This window comes from Maylandia zebra, linkage group LG22, assembly GCF_041146795.1.
Source record: "Maylandia zebra isolate NMK-2024a linkage group LG22, Mzebra_GT3a, whole genome shotgun sequence".
NCBI classification, from domain to species: Eukaryota; Metazoa; Chordata; class Actinopteri; order Cichliformes; family Cichlidae; genus Maylandia; species Maylandia zebra.
This window is the reverse complement of record NC_135187.1, coordinates 11,866,504-11,885,940: the sequence shown is the minus strand read 5'-3', so window position 1 is coordinate 11,885,940 and position 19,437 is coordinate 11,866,504. Positions and strand designations below refer to the sequence as shown.

Sequence of the window (19,437 nt, the reverse complement as noted above, 5' to 3'; positions counted from 1 at the left end):
CATTCATCTGTAGTGAGTGTAGGCTGTTAGTTCACTACTTACCTCAGCAATGTGTTGTGTGTCCTGTCTATTTACTCTACAGCGTGTGGCTGTAAAATCTTCTCACTTGTAACCAATGACAGCAACACTGAGGTGAATACTGAGCTGTTGAGGAATCCTGTCAGTAAGCGCTGCTGTTAGCCTCTGTTAGCCTCTGTTAGCCAGCGTAATAAAACTTTCTTTGAAGTGTATCAAACATAGTTCGACTTGGTAACTTGGCAAATAAAGCCTTACATAATGTGAGAATGTAATCAAACTGTTTATCTGGGGGGAAATGTGACTTTTAGGACACTTAAGCGTAATATTAGCTGGCATAATGTTTGCTTTTAACCAACTGTTGTTGGAGACGGGAGGGTCGCACACAAAATCCTGTGTTATCTGCTGACAATAAGTAATTCAACATCCTGACAATATCAGGAATAAGTAAACATGTTTTGTGCATATTTTCATGTTTTAGAGCCCTGACTTTAGAAGAAGAGACTGAAGTTGAAAGAGTGGAAGAGGATGACATTTTTTTCCAAATACTGGTCATGTTTCCTATGTGCTCTCACTCCTTTGGTGAAGGAGACCCCTTCTCAGATCATAAATGAACTTTCATATCTTGAGTCTGAAGGTGCCAACATGAAGTTCTGCTAAATAACTGCTCATCGATAACATTAACCAAGCTAAGGCCTAAGCTTAGTTTGAGATGCTGTAAAATGAGGAAAAGCTAGGCCTACTATAAATATGCTCGTAATGTGATTACTCCAGGTCAAATCGACTTTTTTAATCTTAAAAAAGAACAAAGAAAAACTGAAAGAGATGTGAAAACAGAAACTGTAATAAGAGTTTCTGAAAAAGACAGAAATATCCAAGTTCGGTGTCACAAGAAAGTCGTATTATATTAGGAAAGACACATCAAGGAGCAAATAAACCTGAATATGGAAACACAACTTAAGTAAACTGAGTTTTTATAAGTGTTATTTGGCTGAGCTGAACCCTTAAACCCTTAGATACAGATTCGGTTTCAGTCATAATGAGTCGACGCTCTAGAGTATTACAGCTGCAAACTGTGTACGTGGGAAATCATTTGTAGCGCTGTAAGGTGAGCTATCCGATGACACTAATATGTTTATCTGAGACTACTTCCAAGTGAAACTAGGTTACAGTGATTGACATTTTATCAGACTGTAACCTAAAACACAGTCATTAACATTATTAAGAAGAACAATTAAGGCCGTGCATGTTTTAGTTTTTTTTTTTTCAAGTTTAGGCTAAAATTTAGCACAAAGGCTGCATTAATTAACACAAACTCAACTTTATATGTGTAGAAATCTGTTTCATTTAAAGTAGTAAAGTGTTCATGAATGACCCCTTAAAGCTGTTTTTTCCCAGACTTAGCGGATTACAGCTGAGTACGTGGGATTCATGTGGGGTCCTAGATCTGCGAACACGTTGCCTCTTTGAACTCTTTTTTTTTTAGCTGACATGTTCTATTTCTCAACACTCTGTGTTACTCTGAACTGGGAGAACATTTCTGTCATATTGTAACTTCATAGAAGAATTATTCTGGGAAGGTTTGGGTCAAGTCCTGAAGCAATACTTCTAATGGAATGTATGGCACACTAAAGTTCAGGGTGCTCTTTGAAGAAAATGCCAGAGATAAAGTACGGATGGTGGCTAAGCATGCTTGTTTTTTTCCCATCTACTTATAGGCGACTACCCTGTCAGCTGAGAGTCCTGCATTAGCCTCTGCGCCTTAAGCCACTGCAGAGGTTAATCACTCTGACTGAGGGCTAGCTTCCTACCACAGAGCCACAGAGGTATCTGGCTGGCTACTCTCTTGCCAATGGGTGTCATATAGCTCCACTGAGAAAATCATTCAGGCAGGCATTTGTCATAGTGCTTATAATCTGGCAATACACTTTATAATTTACATTGTTGCATTGAGTAAGACCACTGCCATATCCATCTTATTCATGCCTGTTAAAATATGCAGACCTATTATGCTTACTGTCACACATACTGACCCTGGATTTTCTCCATCTGACCCAGAAAATTCTTAGCATTGATGGACGAAAGTACAATCAGTTTTATGTTGCATATCTGAAAGCTGTGAACCCTCGAGAATCAGAATCTATCTAACTTGAAATTTGCAGGGACGGGATTCAATTAGCTCCAATTTAAGGTATCCCTGATAATCTCAGAGTGAGTCTTGGATAAAGAAGAAGGTAATCATATTTTGCAACTCAAATCTCTGCCAATTTCTTTTGTAAATCTCCAAATGAAAAACATCTAAACGAGATCTGATTCTACAGGGACCTTAGTCATTACCATATGGAGAAATCACTGAATTTTAGGAACTTGGCTTTCTCAATGGGGAATCTGAATAAAGATGTAATGGCTCGTTAAAAAATAAACATACTGCATAAGTCTTCTAGCTGGGAGATTTTGAACACGCATACTAAAGATTTTTTCATGTAAACTTTAATTTCTGTATGTGCATATACTGAACTGATGTAAATCTTTCTATCTCAGACAATTTTGGAAACGATTGCTTTACATATCTGGATCTTCAGATGTGCATTATTATTTTAGGATGCATTAAATTCAGTGACCCACATTGCTTTCCCTGTGCTTAATGAAATAATTACATGAAACTAAAGATTACAGAGGCTCACTCAGGCTATGAAAAAAGTACTAAAGTACTGCACAAACATTTTGAACCACGTCTCATTGCTTTTTATCTTCTAGCAAAATGGGAAATTGGTGTCGTTACTGAAACATATCCAAACCTCAATATAAATATAATCTAAGTAGAAGAAAGAATCAAAGTTTGTATAATTCTCAAAAAGGTTGAAAGTCAGTTAATGTCTTACACAGCCTGAACTCTCTTATGTAAGCTTTATTAAAATTTCTTCAAGTAGTCTTCGGGAATAGCTCTCCAGGTTTCTTGAAGGACATTCAAAGCTCTTTTTTGGATGTTGGCTGCCTTCACTCTTTCAACATCCCACACTGCTACATTAATGTTAGGCCCAGGCTTTGGGGAGGCCAGTGCAGGAATGATGGCGTTCCTTCATATGTTTTTCTATCAAGGTATGCTTTTATACTGGCAGTGTTTTTGGGACCAGGGTAAAAATAAAGCTGTTGCCAATCAGACGCTTCCCAGATATTATTGAATTCTGGATCAAAATCTGATGGTACTTCTTTGCATTCATAATTCCATCAGTTTTGGCAAGATTCCCAACAGCACAGATGCAAATGCAACCCCAAACCATGACAGAGCTGCCACCATGTTTTACAGAAGACCTCACTGGTGTATTCTCCTGACTTCCTCTGTACTTACTGACAATGATTTGAGCCAAAGGTTTCAAAATATCATCACTCCATAAGAAATGTTGCCACTGATTTTCAGTGTAGTTTTTTTTTATTTATTTGGCATACATCAGGCTTTTCTCTTTATTTCCTCTTGCCTTAAGAATGGCTGTTTAAAAGCTCTCATTTAAGGAAATTAAGTTTCGTGCCTGTCGTAAGCTTGATGGTCAAACGTTTGTGGAATTTGCACGTGAGAAAACTGTCTTATTTGACAAGTGGGTGGCTGCCAGTCACGCGGAGGACTTTACTCAGCTAAAGGAGTTGATCCTGCTGGAAGAGTTCAAGACATGTCTCCCTGAAAACATTGTCGTGTATCTTAACGAGCAGAAGGTGGGGTTACTGTCTAAAGCCGCGGTCCTTGCCGACGAGTTTGTGTTAACTCATCGTGCTGCACTTTCGACAGAGCGCCGTGAGTACACTTCCTCACCTCGTCCTGTCAGAAGTTATAGGGTTTCCCCTAAGCGCCAGACACGTTCTGCTGCTATTCCTATGTCAGATCGCAAATGTTTTTATTGTCATGAAATCGGGCACCTCGTTGCTGCTTGCCCATCACTACAGCGCAGGGAGCAGGCCAACACGGCGAGGAAGCCGAAAAGTGTGGGTTTCGTTCGTTCTATGTCAGCTTCCACTTCACCTAGCAATGGAGTGGGAAGTGAAAGCTTTGATGAGAGCTACCGCCCTTTTGTGTCGGAGGGGTTTGTTTCGTTGAATGAAAAAGAGGAGGATCGGGTGCCGATCATGATTCTGCGTGACACTGGGGCCGCGCAGACTCTTATTTTGAAGGGTATTCTACCTTTTTCTGATGACTCTTTTTGTGGTTCGGATGCTCTTGTCTGGGGTGTAAAAATGGATGTACTACGTGTGCCATTGCACAATGTGTTTCTTCAATCGCCGCTCGTTTCGGGTTCGGTACCGGTTGGCGTGCGCGACCAGTTGCCAGTGCCCGGAGTTGCGATGATTCTGGGGAATGATTTGGCTAACGGAAAAGTGTTTTCTACCCCGAGAGTGGTTGAGATACCGGTGCCTGATATTTCATTACCTAACCCTGTCGCTGAGGAGCATTCCTCCTCTGTTTTTCCTGCTTGCGCGGTAACTCGTGCGCATAGGCGCAAGTACGGTGACGTGGATTTATCTGATTCTTTTCTCTGTGCTGGTGGTGGTCCGGAGTCTGAATCTGAAACCCGTGTTCCACTGACGGGCGACTCTGAGGCGATGCTGCCTATTAGCCCATCAGTGACACCTCAACTGTCTTTGGAAATCAACAAAAAGGAGTTGGTTTCGGCACAGCAGAGTGACCCAACTCTTGTGAGTTGTTTTTCCGCGGCCAACTCTAGCGACCAGTACCCTCGTGTTTATAGTGTCGAGGATGACGTGTTGATGCGTACTTGGTATCCGCCTACAGCTGGTGATTTGGGTTGGAATGTGTTTAAACAGGTTCTGGTGCCTCAACAGTACCGACCCAAAGTTCTTGGTCTTGCCCATGACAGTTTTTCTGGACATTTAGGTATTAGGAAAACCTATCACCGCATTCTGCGTCATTTCTTTTGGCCAGGATTGAAGAATGACGTTGCTCAGTATTGTCGTTCTTGTCACACCTGTCAGATTAGTGGTAAGCCTAACCAAGTCATTCCACCCGCTCCATTACACCCTATTCCAGTTGTAGGGGAACCTTTTGAACACATCCTCATCGACTGCGTTGGTCCGCTCCCTAAAACAAAATGAACCAACTTTTCAATGGAGGGACGTTGCGCAAAATCATCCATGTCAAACGACATCACGAGCAAAGCGAAAAAGGAAAACACAACACCGCAGACCCCCAACCGCATCCGCGCACTCCAGAGCCGCAAAACTCGCGCACGACGTTTCCCCCCCACCACAAACGCAAAAAGGAAACGAACCAATCACACGAACGAAAAGGGACGAGCCCCCATTTATGTTACGCCCCTAGTCTAGGCGGGTAGGGACGCACATAAGGTTGGAGGAGAGAGAGACCAAATCCCCGCCCTGGTTCCCAAGCCAAACATCCAAACCAGTTGTAAGTAAAAGAAGTGATTTTATTTAAGGACAAGAAGCATAGCTCCGGGGTGAGCCCAGGCCAAAATAATAAACAAAACCAACTAAGTCCCACCAGAAAAGACTAACTAAACCCTAAGAAAGAAAAAAGAACAAACAAATGACAGAGCTATCCCTCGCTCCCTGACCAAGAAAACAGGAGAAAACGATTCCAAAAGAAAAGGCAGCTCACCCCTTCCGCTTCAGCCCACGAGTGCCTAAGCTTACAATTCACACTCCCACAAATACACAAGATAAACGCAGGCTGGGAAAACCAGGGTCAGGACTGCGACGGCTGTCAGGCTACTCGCTCGTTCCACACTCTCTCTCTCTCTCTCTGGAGCTGTCAGAGCGGCTTTTTGAATGTGGTCACCTGTTCCATGGTCCAATCAGCTCACTACTCTTCATTAGGGGAGGTACCTGTAGAGAGTCTTAAGCACAGTAAAGAGACACAGAACAAACAGCCCACACAGTGTTCTTATGGCCACAGCCGTAACAATTTAGTTCAGTGAAACTATAACCCTCCAAGAATCAGACTGACAAAAAAAACCATATACTTATACCCATTGTGAAAATATGATTGTGGGCTATTCTTGTGAGTGTCCAGTGCAGTTTACTTTCTGTGTATATCCTGTATTTGTCAGTTTTCTGTGTTATTCCTTTGTTCCTGCTAATTGTGTTCACAGCTCTCCTGCAACTTTTTCTACCTTCTTATTTATTCTTTTGCTGGCTAGGATTCATGATAATAATGGTGATTTATTAATTTACAAAGAAAACCTTTTATAAAAGCATCATAAAACAACAGCAAATGTCATTCTGTAGATCCCCCCTCCCCCTTTAAATCTTTGTTGTTTTTGTTTATTCCATTTACGTTTCACAGTTAGTCATTTTTAATTCTTTTTTGCATTACTTTGCTATTTAACTTTCATTTTCATACTGAACAACCATGTTTTCTGGTCTCTTCTATTAATATTGACAATGCAGAGCCATTCAATGAAACAACAAAACTTTGACAAATGACAGTAATTAACTGATTGTGTTCATCTGACGGCTATAGTTAGAACAATATTTGGAGGTCATGAAATGATTTGACCATTTTCTTTTCTGCAACCCATGCTGTGGCACACCAAGCAGATTAGATATGATGATAGGGAACTTTTTTCAGCTGTTTATAAGGAAAGTAACCTCTGCAATTATGGTGGCTTGAGTCACAATGAAGCAAAAAACCAAAATAGACCTATAGAGTTTTCCACTGAACCACAATTCAAGCTTATACGATTGTGAAATGAGCTCACTTTACAATCATGTAACTTTGTGGTTCAGAAGCAAACTCCATAGGTCCAGTGAAATGAAATACCTGTCAAAGTGTTAAGATGTGCACATTCATGATTAAGACAACCTTGCTGATGTCGGCGTTCTCCCTGCAGATACTGTGTAGATTTCTGTCTTTTTTCATGAGCTGTTTCTGCATTGATGCAGTTCTCCTGCTCTCGCCATATTATCGCTTGTGATTTATGGGAGAAACAACGTTTTGAGGGCATGACTGCTTAATATGGCCTTCAGTGCACTCAAGAATACATGCAAACAGTGCACTCATCTACAATCTTATTAGGTACACCTTGCTAGTACTGGATTGGACCTCCTTTCTTCCTCAGAAGTGCTTCAATTCTTCATTGCGTAGCTTCAACAAGGTGCTGGGAACACTCAGTGATTTCCACATGATAGCATCACACAGTTGCTGCAGATTTCTCAGCTAAGCATCTATAATATGAATCGTCTGTTCCAACACATTCCAGTTTGCACTACTGGACTGAAACCTAATGAACTAAGTACATTTATTGTCAAGTTCAAGAAACCAGTTTGAGATAATCAACTTTGTGACATGGGATGATATTCTTCTGGAAGCAGTACACTGTAGCCATAAAAGGATGAACATGGTCAGCAACAAGACTTAGATAGGCTATGGTGTTTAAACAATGTACACCATCAGCCTGAACCGCTGGTACAAGGCAGAGTGGATCGATGCTTTCAGGTTGTTTAACCAGTCAATCTGAACATCTGAAACCTTAGACCAATTTTGGTCTAAGGTGAACTGTAGCCTCAGTTTACTGTTCTTAGCAGACAGAATTGGCATCCGGTGTGATGTTCTGCTGCTGTAGCCCATCTGCTTCAAGGCTCAATGTGTTGTGGTTCCAGGGATGTCTTTTTGCATACTTTGGCTGTAACAAATGGCTTGTTGAGTTTCTGCTGCCTTCCTACCAGCTTGATGCAGTCTGGCCATTCTCCTCTGACCTCTGACATCAACATGGAATATTTTGTCATTTTCAAACCATTCTCTGTAAACCCTAGAGATGGTTGTGTGGGAAAATTCCAGTAGATGAGTAAGGATGAGTGAATAAACCAGCCTGTCTGGCACCAATAACCATACCACGTTCAAAGTCATTTTAATCACCTTTCTTCTCTGTTGTGATACTCGGTTTGAACTTCAGTAGGTTGTCTTGACTATGCCCGCATGCATAAATATTTTGAGCAGCTGTCATGTGATTGGCTGATTTGAAAAAAACCCCCCCCAAACAAATCAGGTCAGTTTAAAGGTAAATACTTTGAGTCTGTGTTTTAACGTCCAGTACCAGCATTTGACATTTGACAAATCAATTACCCAAATTATCTGAATCATCTGACTATTACTAATGCGCTGTTTTAACAGTTTTATTGTAGTGGGCAAACCCCACAAGAATCCGATGACCGAGGAAAGATAAATAGCAGGTCCAAATTTTTACAGCACTTGTAATAAATGTGACATTTATGCTGTGTACATGATTTCATCTGCAAAGGATTAGGACCCAATATTTCACAAAGAAATAATTGCACACCTCCCTCCCTCTCAACAAGTTGAGTGGTTTGTGCTTCACAGTATACGTAGATGAAACAAGACGCTGGCAGCAGGACAAGCATTTCCTGGCGAGCAATTCTCAGTATTGTTTATGATAAATGGTGAGTCGTGCGCAATGGTGGACCTAGATTATAATTCTGCCTTCTTTCCAAGTGGTGCTTGTGTTCACAGCCTTGCTTTCTTTAGTGCTTAGAGAGTGCATGCTCGTGAAAGAAAGAAAGCAAGAAACACGCTGACTGACTGTACAGTATAAGGTCTTTATAAATGTTTGTCTGACTAGTGCTGGCGCAGTCAGTATTCCAGTAAATTGCCTCAGATGAAAGAAAATATTTTAAAACCAGCTAGAACACAGGCCCTATCACTTGCTATCGCTTTTAAAGTTTTAAAGCAACATAAATGCAGTCTGGCGAACTTTCTGGCAAACTTGCAGATTCTTTTACATTTAAGAGGAAGTAGGTGCCAAAGCAGAAGAAAAAAAGCCCAAAACAGAATGTGGCAATACCGGTTTGTTTGGGACTGGCCATCTGGTTTGTTTTGGCCCATGTTTCAGAGCAGCAATGAGTGATTATCATACCACAACTATTTTTCGAGAACATATCTATTTATAGAGATCTGCATGTCTCCTTAGCAGTATGAAACTGAGTTGAAAACAGCCTGGATTGGCTGGGGATGCCCTTTGCCTGCTGCTGTGTGACAAAAACAACAGTTTTTACATAAAAATGTAAGAAATCACTGTTAAATCATGTGTGAAAAAAAGCAAACGGAATTAGGGTGTTAAGAAATAAATGCATTTGTTTCTGTAAAAATGAGTGTGAATGAAATGCATGTAAATGTGTAGGATGGTGTTTAGCTTTTGAACACTTTCATAAAGTTCTTACTTTTACAATAAAGTACATATTGATCAATACGTTTGGCCTGCACTTCACATATCTGTGAACCACAGCCAAGAAATAAAGACCGAAAGCAACAAGGGATGGAGTTTCATTCGGCCCTCACATTTTGAGTGCTCAAAACTTCAACTCATAACAAAAAAAAGACAACTTGATCTCTTCCGCCTAAATGAAATCCATTCTCCAGACCCTTAGAGAAAACACACAGCCCACTCCAGGTACAAGCTTCTCAACACAGAAAATTTGTAAAGTGAAACCCCTGTCGTCGCAGGACTATTCTGAAAATTAGATATGGCAAAAGGCCTACCGGCCTTGCTGCTGCAGGGAAACGCTTGAAGCTTGTATTCTTTGATGGAGCTCTGGACCGATTGTGGTAAAGGCTTTCAACCACAGAATCTTGTTCCTTAGTTCATCATTCAAAGATGAACAAAAGTCACTTTGAAACTAAAAGGACTTCTTATCACAGAGAACCAGCCATCCAGTGAATTGGAGATGTCAGACCTTCGCCTATGAAGCCAGCAATTGCTTGGAGCTCTGGAATTTGCATCAGTTTTCCACATCTAAGTGGGCCAAGCATCTGCCATAGTTTGAAGCCTGTTATCATTAACCCCCTCAAAAGAAAACAGAAACCTTTGCCCTGCAACACGCAAGGACAAAGCATCCATCAAATCAAAGTACAGTTTGCAATGAAGAGACGATGACAAGCAATACATTTGGGCTGGAAGGAATTTGCTAAGAGACAAACCTGACCACAGACTTATATAACAGGAAAGACATGATTGAGGTGTCTGGAAAGCTCGGTTACAATTCATGGTTATAATCTTAACACTTTTGAACATTTTTTCTTACCGCTAAAGTATTATTTTCCGGTCTACTTTTTTTTTCCTTGCTTCGTTTCAGATATATGCTATAGATACAGTCTTAGAATGTCCAGACGTGCAATGATGTAGGCACGAAAAGGTGAAGAGAACACCAAATCTTTGTCCACACCCTGAGAAGTCCGTGGCTCAGGAGGCAGGTTGATCCCAGACTTCTTCAGCCTGCAAGTCTAAGTACCCTTGGGCAAAATCCCGAACGCACATTAAACACCCCATTGTGTTGTGTGATAGTTGAGTTCTGAAAGCACTTTACTGTTTACACAACAGCCGTTTCAATCATTCATTTCACGGCTGTCTGATGGAACAAATATACTTCGCTCTTAATCAATTCTGTCCACACAGGCTGTGTAATAGCTTTCATTTGACTCACTCTGTGTATGTAACCGTGACTCAAAACATATTTTTATGCTTTAAGACTGTTTGCTTCCATATTACGTGAATAATTTTGATTGTTTGTTGGGCTTTGAACACTGCCAAAACTTGACTGACACTCGCTGTGTTTTGACTGAACTGTGTCAACATTGTGCAAAAGCCTAGAACTATGGCAGGCTTTGAAGCTGTAATGAGACACAGCAGTGCATTGGGCAAAGTGCTAGTGGCATCATGCTAACACGTGAACAGTGACAAAGCTAACAGGCTAATCTTCACCATGCTGGCATACTAATATTTGCTAATTGCTACTAAACACGAAGTACGAGTGTTTGGAATAGCATTGGTTCTGGTGGTATTTGTTCTAAGCTAAAGAGTTGGCCTGAAAGTGTTGCCACACTGAAGGTGAAGTGTGTGTGAAGAGAGATTTTAATGTTAAACTGCCTTTTAGCTGACAGTCACGCTAATAAGGCCGGGCCGCTAATCATGCGCAGTTCTAACATCACTCGGGCTTCATTCATTAGCTTTGTGTTAGCATTCTCCCTTTAAATAAGCTACATTTGATGTCAAGGCAACAAGACATCAAGACAAGATGTTTCTTTTTGTCTTGATGTCTATAAACACTTTAGTGATCAGTTTATGCCTTTGATCACTCGTTTTGTGTCATATTCAGTAAAACATGAAGTCTATTTTGCAAATTGTAGTCATACCATGCGATTCAAAGTCAAACAACCCTCCTTGTCTCATGCGTTTGTTTGCAACCATTGCAGAAACTTTCCACTTGAGTCTTCAATATGGGACTTCAGAAACCAGTAGGTAACCTCACAGAAGCTTCGACCATCTTTTAAAGAGCTTATGGTGCAGATGTTAGCACAGACTGAGTGTTGTGTTGCAGTATAATACAGTTGTTTCTGTTTTGGATGCAATTTGCACTTTACCATCATGCTATGTCCTTTTGTGCAATAAAATATGACTACAATAATGTGTTACTTTGTAGCTGGCTACATCCAACACTGGTAACATGGCAATAATAAGCAAATACTGGCCTGAAAACACAACAATCCCCCACTTTGTCTGCTATTACCTGTAGTTTTGCTTCTCACTGCCTATTTGGAAGCGATCGTACAGTGAAAAGGCTTGGAGCCCGTCCCAGTCGGTCAGCTCTACACGGAGGGCATACTGCCTCTGGTTTGTCAGCTGGTAAACGTACTCATTTCCCAACCAATGCTCTGCAGACAGGGTCCCAAAACCCTGCAATGGAAAAGAAAAATTCAATAATCAGCATGTAAATACCACTGACAATACTTTTTGTAGAGCATAAACTTGAGATTATTCATTGCTCATCTCATCACTTTTCCCTTGGATGATAACATCTTCACACTAGAGGATTATGGCATGAATGGGAAGGAATTTTCTAATTTACTTTTTCCTTTTTATCAATCAGCAATTAGATCAGAACAAACCGTCTCTGATAATAAATGCTGTGGTTGTTTATCCACCAGCAGAAATGTTCTTGTACTGCGGTAGCGTCCTACCCCAAATAGATAAGACTTCCATTACATATTAGACATATTTACATGTTTCTTGAGCATGCTTTTGGCCCAGTCTTTAACTTGGATGGACTTACCTATCTATAAAATTACAAAAATCGATACCAGCTGAATTAGAAGCACACCTTTTTTCCATTTCTGTCTTCCACTAAAGTCACACATGTTTAAGTCATTATTACTTAAAGAATTCGTTCCCAAAACATACACCGCATGCATGGACACTCCTTCAAACAAACTCCAAAGTTTGTATTTGATCACAGTGGCTCCCGGTCACAGGCAAAGTGCTTCTGACAGCAGCGAGAGCAGTGGATTACAGAGGGGGGAATATCACTAAGCAAGATGACATTACAGGTCTGACAGGACAGTCAAGGCTGCTCCGTTAAAGATTGTAAAACAGAGGGGCTGAAATTGTCAAAGCGGTAAAGTCAGAAAGAAGTTGTGTTTGTGCTCTGAGTGTGTAGTGACAAAGAATAGCAACGAGGGAACACAAATACGGGGCATTCCTATGGCCTTAGCCATGTCCTGCTGAGTGGGTGGAAGAGAAAAAGGCTGGGGCCCATTACCACTTTCTCTCTTTTTCTCTCTGTCGCTACAATTGATCTTGCTCCTGATGAGATGTTCCCATCTAAAAGGCTTTAAGTTTGATCCAATGCCTCCTACTGTGACCACAGTTTATCTCAAAAATTCTTGCTTGGAAGAGGCTGCATGTGGGGATCTTTTGACAGTTTTCCCTCATATAATTCTGAAGCTCTGTGATTCTTCACACGCAAACCTGATCTACATCACTCAGCCCACAAAAAGATGAGGAGATGGTTAGTCATATTGTTGGACTGAGCGCTCGGTTTGCATGTCAGTTACACTTTCAAAATGTCCTGATAAAAAGGAAATGTGTATGTTGAGCACTCATATCTCATATGTAGATCTCATATCTCTTACTGACTTACTTGTTCCCAACCTTTGTTTTTTTTTTTTGGTTGTCAGGGGAGCTTTAGTCATTTATTAGCACCACCCATCCTATCACTTATACACCACACAGCCAAAAAAAAAAAAAAAAAAAAATCACACACTAATATTTTATTGGACCGCCTTTAGCTTTGATGACGGCACCATGGCGATCCTTCAATAAACTTATACAAATTCTTTTTTTTGCCCAGATCTTGTCCCGATGATGGGAGGGTTGAACATCCAAATGAAGTCTTCTCCAGCACATCCCAAAGCTTCTCAGTGGGGTTAAAATCTGGACTGTGGAGGCCAATCCATGTGTGAAAATGATGTCTCATGCTCCTTGAGCCATACTTTCACCGTTTGATCCTGATGAAGCGTGGCGTTGTCATGTCGGAATAAGCCGGTGCCATCAACGAAAGAAAAAAAAATCAGCTGATGGGAAAACCTGGTCATTCAATATATTCAAGTAGACAGCTGACTGTATTATCTGGGAACATAACATTGATGAACCTAGACCCGGCCAAATAAAGAAACCGCAGATCACAACACTGCCTCTGCAGGCTCGTTTGTAGGCACCAACATTTATCTGCTGCTCTTCTTAACATGTTCCAGCCATCACTTTGGAATGAGTAAATCTAGACTCTCCGAAAGTTGATTCTATTCATCTGGACTCAGCGTTTTCTGTGGAAGACACGTTTCATCACTCCTCCAAGTGACTTCTTCAGTCTCAGCTGACTGCAGGTTTCCCTAATCTTATAAACCGTACATTTGTATAAGATTATAAGATTATAACTTTGGGGAAACCTGCAGTCATCTAAGACTGAAGAACTTACCTGGATGATTGAGCATGCATCAAGATGTAAATCTAGACTCAGACCATATGATCTTTTTCCATTGCTCCAGAGTCAAATCTTTATGCCTTGTAGCAACTTAAAGCCTTTTTTTATTAGCCTCACAGATAAGTGATATTCCTAAGGTTACATAGTTTTTTTGTTCCAATTCCTTGACTTCTCTTCACATCGTCTGTGTGGAAATGCTCCCAGTTTCACTGCTAAACATACTGTTGATTATTTTACTATTTGATTTCACCACTCCAATCATACAAGACTTTTTTTCCAACTACATTTCTTTCTCATTCCAGATTTGAATAACATGTTGGGCAGTTCCAAACCCGATTCGCTTCAATAATCTCCTCAGTTGTTTTCGTTGATTGAAGCAGGCCAATAACTTGATCCTTCTGAAATGGCCTTTCGCATCAGTTAGGATTAAATAATCTGTTGCCAGCCAAAACAATTAATATCTGAAGTTATTGTGCAATAGGAAGGCTCTTAACTATTTGCTTAGTTAAATCCAGGGTTTTTTAAAGTCATGTAGTGTATGCACATTGATGGGTATTTTTAAAGGTTTTTTTTGTTTCAAATGTTTATCTACAGCTTTTAGCTATATATATATATATATATATATATATATATATAAAAAAACACCCAGCACGCCCCTGCGGGCGGTTTATCCTTCAAGCTCGGGTCCTCTACCAGAGGCCTGGGAGCTTGAGGGTCCTGCGCAGTATCTTAGCTGTTCCCAGGACTGCGCTCTTCTGGACAGAGATCTCCGATGTTGTTCCCGGGATCTGCTGGAGCCACTCGCCTAGCTTGGGAGTCACCGCACCTAGTGCTCCGATTACCACGGGGACCACCGTTACCTTCACCCTCCACATCCTCTCGAGCTCTTCTCTGAGCCCTTGGTATTTCTCCAGCTTCTCGTGTTCCTTCTTCCTGATATTGCTGTCATTCGGAACCGCTACATCGATCACTACGGCCGTCTTCTTCTGTTTGTCTACCACCACTATGTCCGGTTGGTTAGCCACCACCATTTTGTCCGTCTGTATCTGGAAGTCCCACAGGATCTTAGCTCGGTCATTCTCCACCACCCTTGGGGGCATCTCCCATTTTGACCTCGGGACTTCCAGGTTATACTCCGCACAGATGTTCCTGTACACTATGCCGGCCACTTGGTTATGGCGTTCCATGTATGCCTTGCCTGCTAGCATCTTGCACCCTGCTGTTATGTGCTGGATTGTCTCTGGGGCATCTTTACACAGCCTGCACCTGGGGTCTTGCCTGGTGTGATAGACCCCAGCCTCTATGGATCTTGTGCTCAGAGCTTGTTCTTGTGCTGCCATGATTAGTGCCTCTGTGCTGTCTTTCAGTCCAGCTTTGTCCAGCCACTGGTAGGATTTCTGGATATCAGCCACCTCCTCTATCTGCCGGTGGTACATACCGTGCAGGGGCCTGTCCTTCCATGATGGTTCCTCGTCTCCCTCCTCTTTCTTGGGTTTCTGCTGCCTGAGGTATTCACTGAGCACTCGGTCAGTTGGGGCCATCTTCCCAATGTATTCTTGGATGTTCGTTGTCTCATCCTGGACTGTGGTGCTGACACTCACCACTCCCCGGCCCCCTTCCTTCCGCTTAGCGTACAGCCTCAGGGTGCTGGACTTGGGGTGAAACCCTCCATGCATGGTAAGGAGCTTTCTTGTCTTTATGTCAGTGGCTTCTATCTCCTCCTTTGGCCAGCCTATTACCCCAGCAGGGTACCTGATCACGGGCAGGGCGTACGTGTTGATGGCCCGGATCTTGTTCTTACCATTCAGCTGACTCCTCAGGACTTGCCTGACCCTCTGCAGGTACTTGGTGGTTGCAGCTTTTCTAGCGGCCTCTTCATGGTTCCCATTCGCCTGCGGGATCCCCAAGTACTTGTAACTGTCCTCTATGTCTGCAATGTTGCCTTCTGGTAGTTCAATCCCCTCAGTTCTGACTACCTTCCCTCTCTTTGTTACCATCCGACTACACTTCTCCAGTCCGAATGACATTCCAATGTCATTGCTGTATAGCCTGGTAGTGTGGATCAGTGATTCGATGTCTCGTTCACTCTTGGCATACAGCTTGATGTCATCCATGTACAGGAGGTGGCTGACAACTGCTCCGTTCCGTAGTCGGTATCCGTAGCCAGTCTTGTTAATGATCTCACTGAGGGGGTTCAGGCCTATGCAGAACAGCAGTGGGGACAGAGCATCTCCTTGGTAGATCCCGCACTTGATGGTGACTTGTGCTATGGGCTTGGAGTTGGCCTCTAGTGTTGTACGCCACATCCCCATTGAGTTCCTGATGAAGGCTCTTAGGGTCCCATTGATCTTGTACAATTCTAGGCATTCCAGTATCCAGCTGTGGGGCATTGAGTCATAGGCCTTCTTGTAATCAATCCAGGCAGTGCACAGGTTGGTCAGTCTGGTCTTGCAGTCTCGGCTGATTGTTCTGTCTACCAGTAGCTGGTGTTTTGCGCCTCTGGTATTCTTGCCAATTCCTTTCTGTGTCCCGCTCATGTATTGACCCATGTGCCTGTTCATCTTAGCCGATATGATGCCTGACAGGAGCTTCCATGTAGTACTGAGGCAGGTTATTGGTCGGTAGTTGGAGGGGACCGGTCCCTTCTTGGGGTCCTTGGGGATCAGGACCGTCCGGCCTTCAGTTAGCCATTCCGGGTGTCTCTCGTTAACTAGCAGCTGGTTCATTTGTGCTGCCAGACGCTCGTGGAGTGCAGTTAGCTTCTTCAGCCAGTAGGCGTGAACCATGTCGGGCCCTGGTGCTGTCCAACTCTTCATACTGGAGACCCTTTCTTGGATATCTGCCCCTGTGATGGTTACTGGACCCTGTTCAGGGAGGTCGCTGTGGTCTGCCCTCAGATCCTCTAGCCACTGAGCATTGCCGTTATGGGTTGCATCCTTCTCCCATATGCTCTTCCAGTATTGCTCCGTCTCCAGCCTTGGTGGTGCTGTTCTCTTATTGTTCCCTTGCCACTGAGAGTACACCTTTGCTGGTTCTGTGGAGAACAGCTGGTTTATTCTCCTGCCTTCTATCTCTCTGGTGTACCTCCTCAAGCGGCTGGCCAAGGCTGTGAGTCTTTGCTTGGCAGTTTCCAAGGCCTCAGGTATGGACAGCTTGCTGTATTTCTTAGGCACCTTATTCGTCGCATCTTTCTGCAACTCCGTTAGTTGGCTAACCTCTCTCCGTGCTACTTTGATCTTGCCCTCTAGCCTCCTTCTCCATGGAGGGTACTGCCCCTTGTGGCTGTTCAACTTGTAGCCAAGCATCTCACTGATCACTGCTGCCGTATTGTAGATCAGCTTGTTAGTGTCGGTAATCGTGGTTGTAGGTATTGCCCGTAGTGCTGCATTAACATCATCTAGCAGACCTTCTGAGGGTACTTCACGTAATCTTGGTAACCAGCTACGGGGGATCCAGGTTTCAAGCTTGGCCATGATCCTATTTTTCAGGTCAGTTCCTCTCGCACTCAACGATCCTTCTCCTATCACACTTGGGGCTATGTACCCAATCTCGGGTGGGGGTGATGATATCTCCCCCCTGACCTGGCGTCCTGACTCCTCCTTGCCGTAGCATTTGTGTTGTACCTCGTCAATCTCTAGCTGTGAGAGCAGTCCCTTCTTTCGAATGTTGGAACACTGAGCTACTAGTTGTTTCGCCGTCATTGTGGATGTTGGGTATCGAAGAATCCATAGGTCCCTCATCCTATTCATGTAGCCCCTTCCGCCGGGGTTACTTGCGTAGTAGAATTCCAACAACGCCCTGTTTTCGTCCCTTGCCCACCGATGCCTTCTTGTTCCAGTAGCCCACTTTTCGTCAGGGTGCCCTGGTTCCTCAACACCTGACGCGGACCTTGTTGATCCGGGCGACGTCCGAGCCGGCATGCCTTCATATTTATCTGTCTCGCTCATGTCTGCGGTAGGCTTGCTTAGCATAGGGGGTCTAGCCTTAGGACCCTTACTGGATACAGACGCCCCAGGCAGGAATCGAACTTGCGACCCTCTGCTCCAAAGGCGTGTAGTCTAACCACTACGCTATCCAGCTGCATCTACGCTATCCAGCTGCATATATATATATATATATATATGTATTTTTTTTTCTTAAACTACTTAAGCTCAATAATTCAACTGTTTTTGCATTAGCTGAAGGTCCAAGGAGCCAGTTTTCAAGTACTATCTAGTACTACAACAAACACATTTTAAATGCTTGCTTTCTTGCTGACATTGATCCCCCTTAAACACATGGCATGATATTAATACATTAGAAGTGACTCAGACTGATGGGCAGCTGAGCAGTTACTGTAAATAAAGGTGTTACCTGATAATGCACTTACATGCATGATCTTCAGATCATATTTTAATGCACACGCCACATTCCTCTGTGGTCTCACAAAGAAACTGAGTCTGAGGTTTTGCTGAAATATTAACAGATCTTCTAAATACAATAAATGTGTAAGTACAAGACTTGGGAGACCAAGAATGTGAAAATTGATAACACAATAAAACACTTGTTGATGACTTCTAAACTTTTCAAGGAGACTCTAAGCTGTTAATTAGCCGCGTAAATGTCAGCCAAGTCCTGCGAATGCACTCCGTGCACTCCCTCTGTGCACCTGTTCAAGGCAGGAAGGTTTCCACTGGGGTTTTTTTTCTTTTCTTTTTTATCATTTTATATCTTTCTGTTACCGTTTACGCTGCTGACCTTTCACCTTTTTATTTTACCTCAAAAGAGTGAGATTGAGGTCGCTTTGAATGAGAGATTTCTGCCTTATTCCAATATTGCTTTTGTTGATTTTTGTTCAGGCTCTTTCAATAAAAACGCCAACATGAAGATTTCTCATTGAAAAACTGCTGTGGGTTTATATCTGGTCCAGTGTGCAAATTCTCTGCTTTGTAATTCCCCAAATGGCTTTATCTTTTCCCACTTACTGATAAATTGTACAACAAGAGCAGCTGAGAGATGAGGTAAAAACTCAAGTAGAAACAGATTATACGGGGAAAGAGGAAACATTAACTGAAAGCAAGTGCAAGGTATACACAGGCAGCTACTATAGCAAACACTAGCAATTCAACAGGCAGAAAAAATAAATCCAAGTTACCATCTAAACACAGCCTAGGTAGGAAATGTTAACACCCTCAATGCAAATATGCACAGCTTTATCCTTGATGACAAACACCTGGCCCAGCTCGACTGAGACTAAACAAATGCTTTGTTTTCAGATTTAGGTAGTAATTTCCTGTTGGAGAAGAGGAAGAATAACAGCAGTGAAGCCTCGGCTAAGGAGCAGTGCAAGTCTCAGACACCCTAGACAATTTTGCTAATACAAAAACGACAGGGGAGATATTGCCGAAGAGGAATGACATCTGGCCGAAGCGTTCCAAATGGTCTTGGATCAGTGCATCCCGACTCTCATGTTTTCATCATGTTCAGTAAAGGCCAAAGTGTGCACGATATTTTTCATCATCACACAGTGGAAGCGTATTTTTTTGAAACAGGAGGTCTCGCTCATCGTACGGTTTCGTAATTTATGCTTAATGGATACAGATGAGCGCGCTCACTCAGTTTCTGGGTGTGTATTCACTTACTGTCTCG

The 19,437-nt window shown here is 42.6% G+C and overlaps 1 protein-coding gene across 1 annotated transcript in view; it reads right to left on the bottom strand.

Annotated features, from left to right (window-relative positions):
- The window catches only part of angpt1 (angiopoietin 1), a 62,900-nt gene that overhangs the window by 10,513 nt on the left and 32,950 nt on the right, over nt 1-19,437 (bottom strand). Inside the window, exon 7 of the mRNA XM_004548943.4 lies at nt 11,560-11,726. Within this exon, the coding sequence (XP_004549000.1) occupies nt 11,560-11,726 (167 nt within the window). The remainder of the gene's footprint in view (nt 1-11,559; nt 11,727-19,437) is intronic.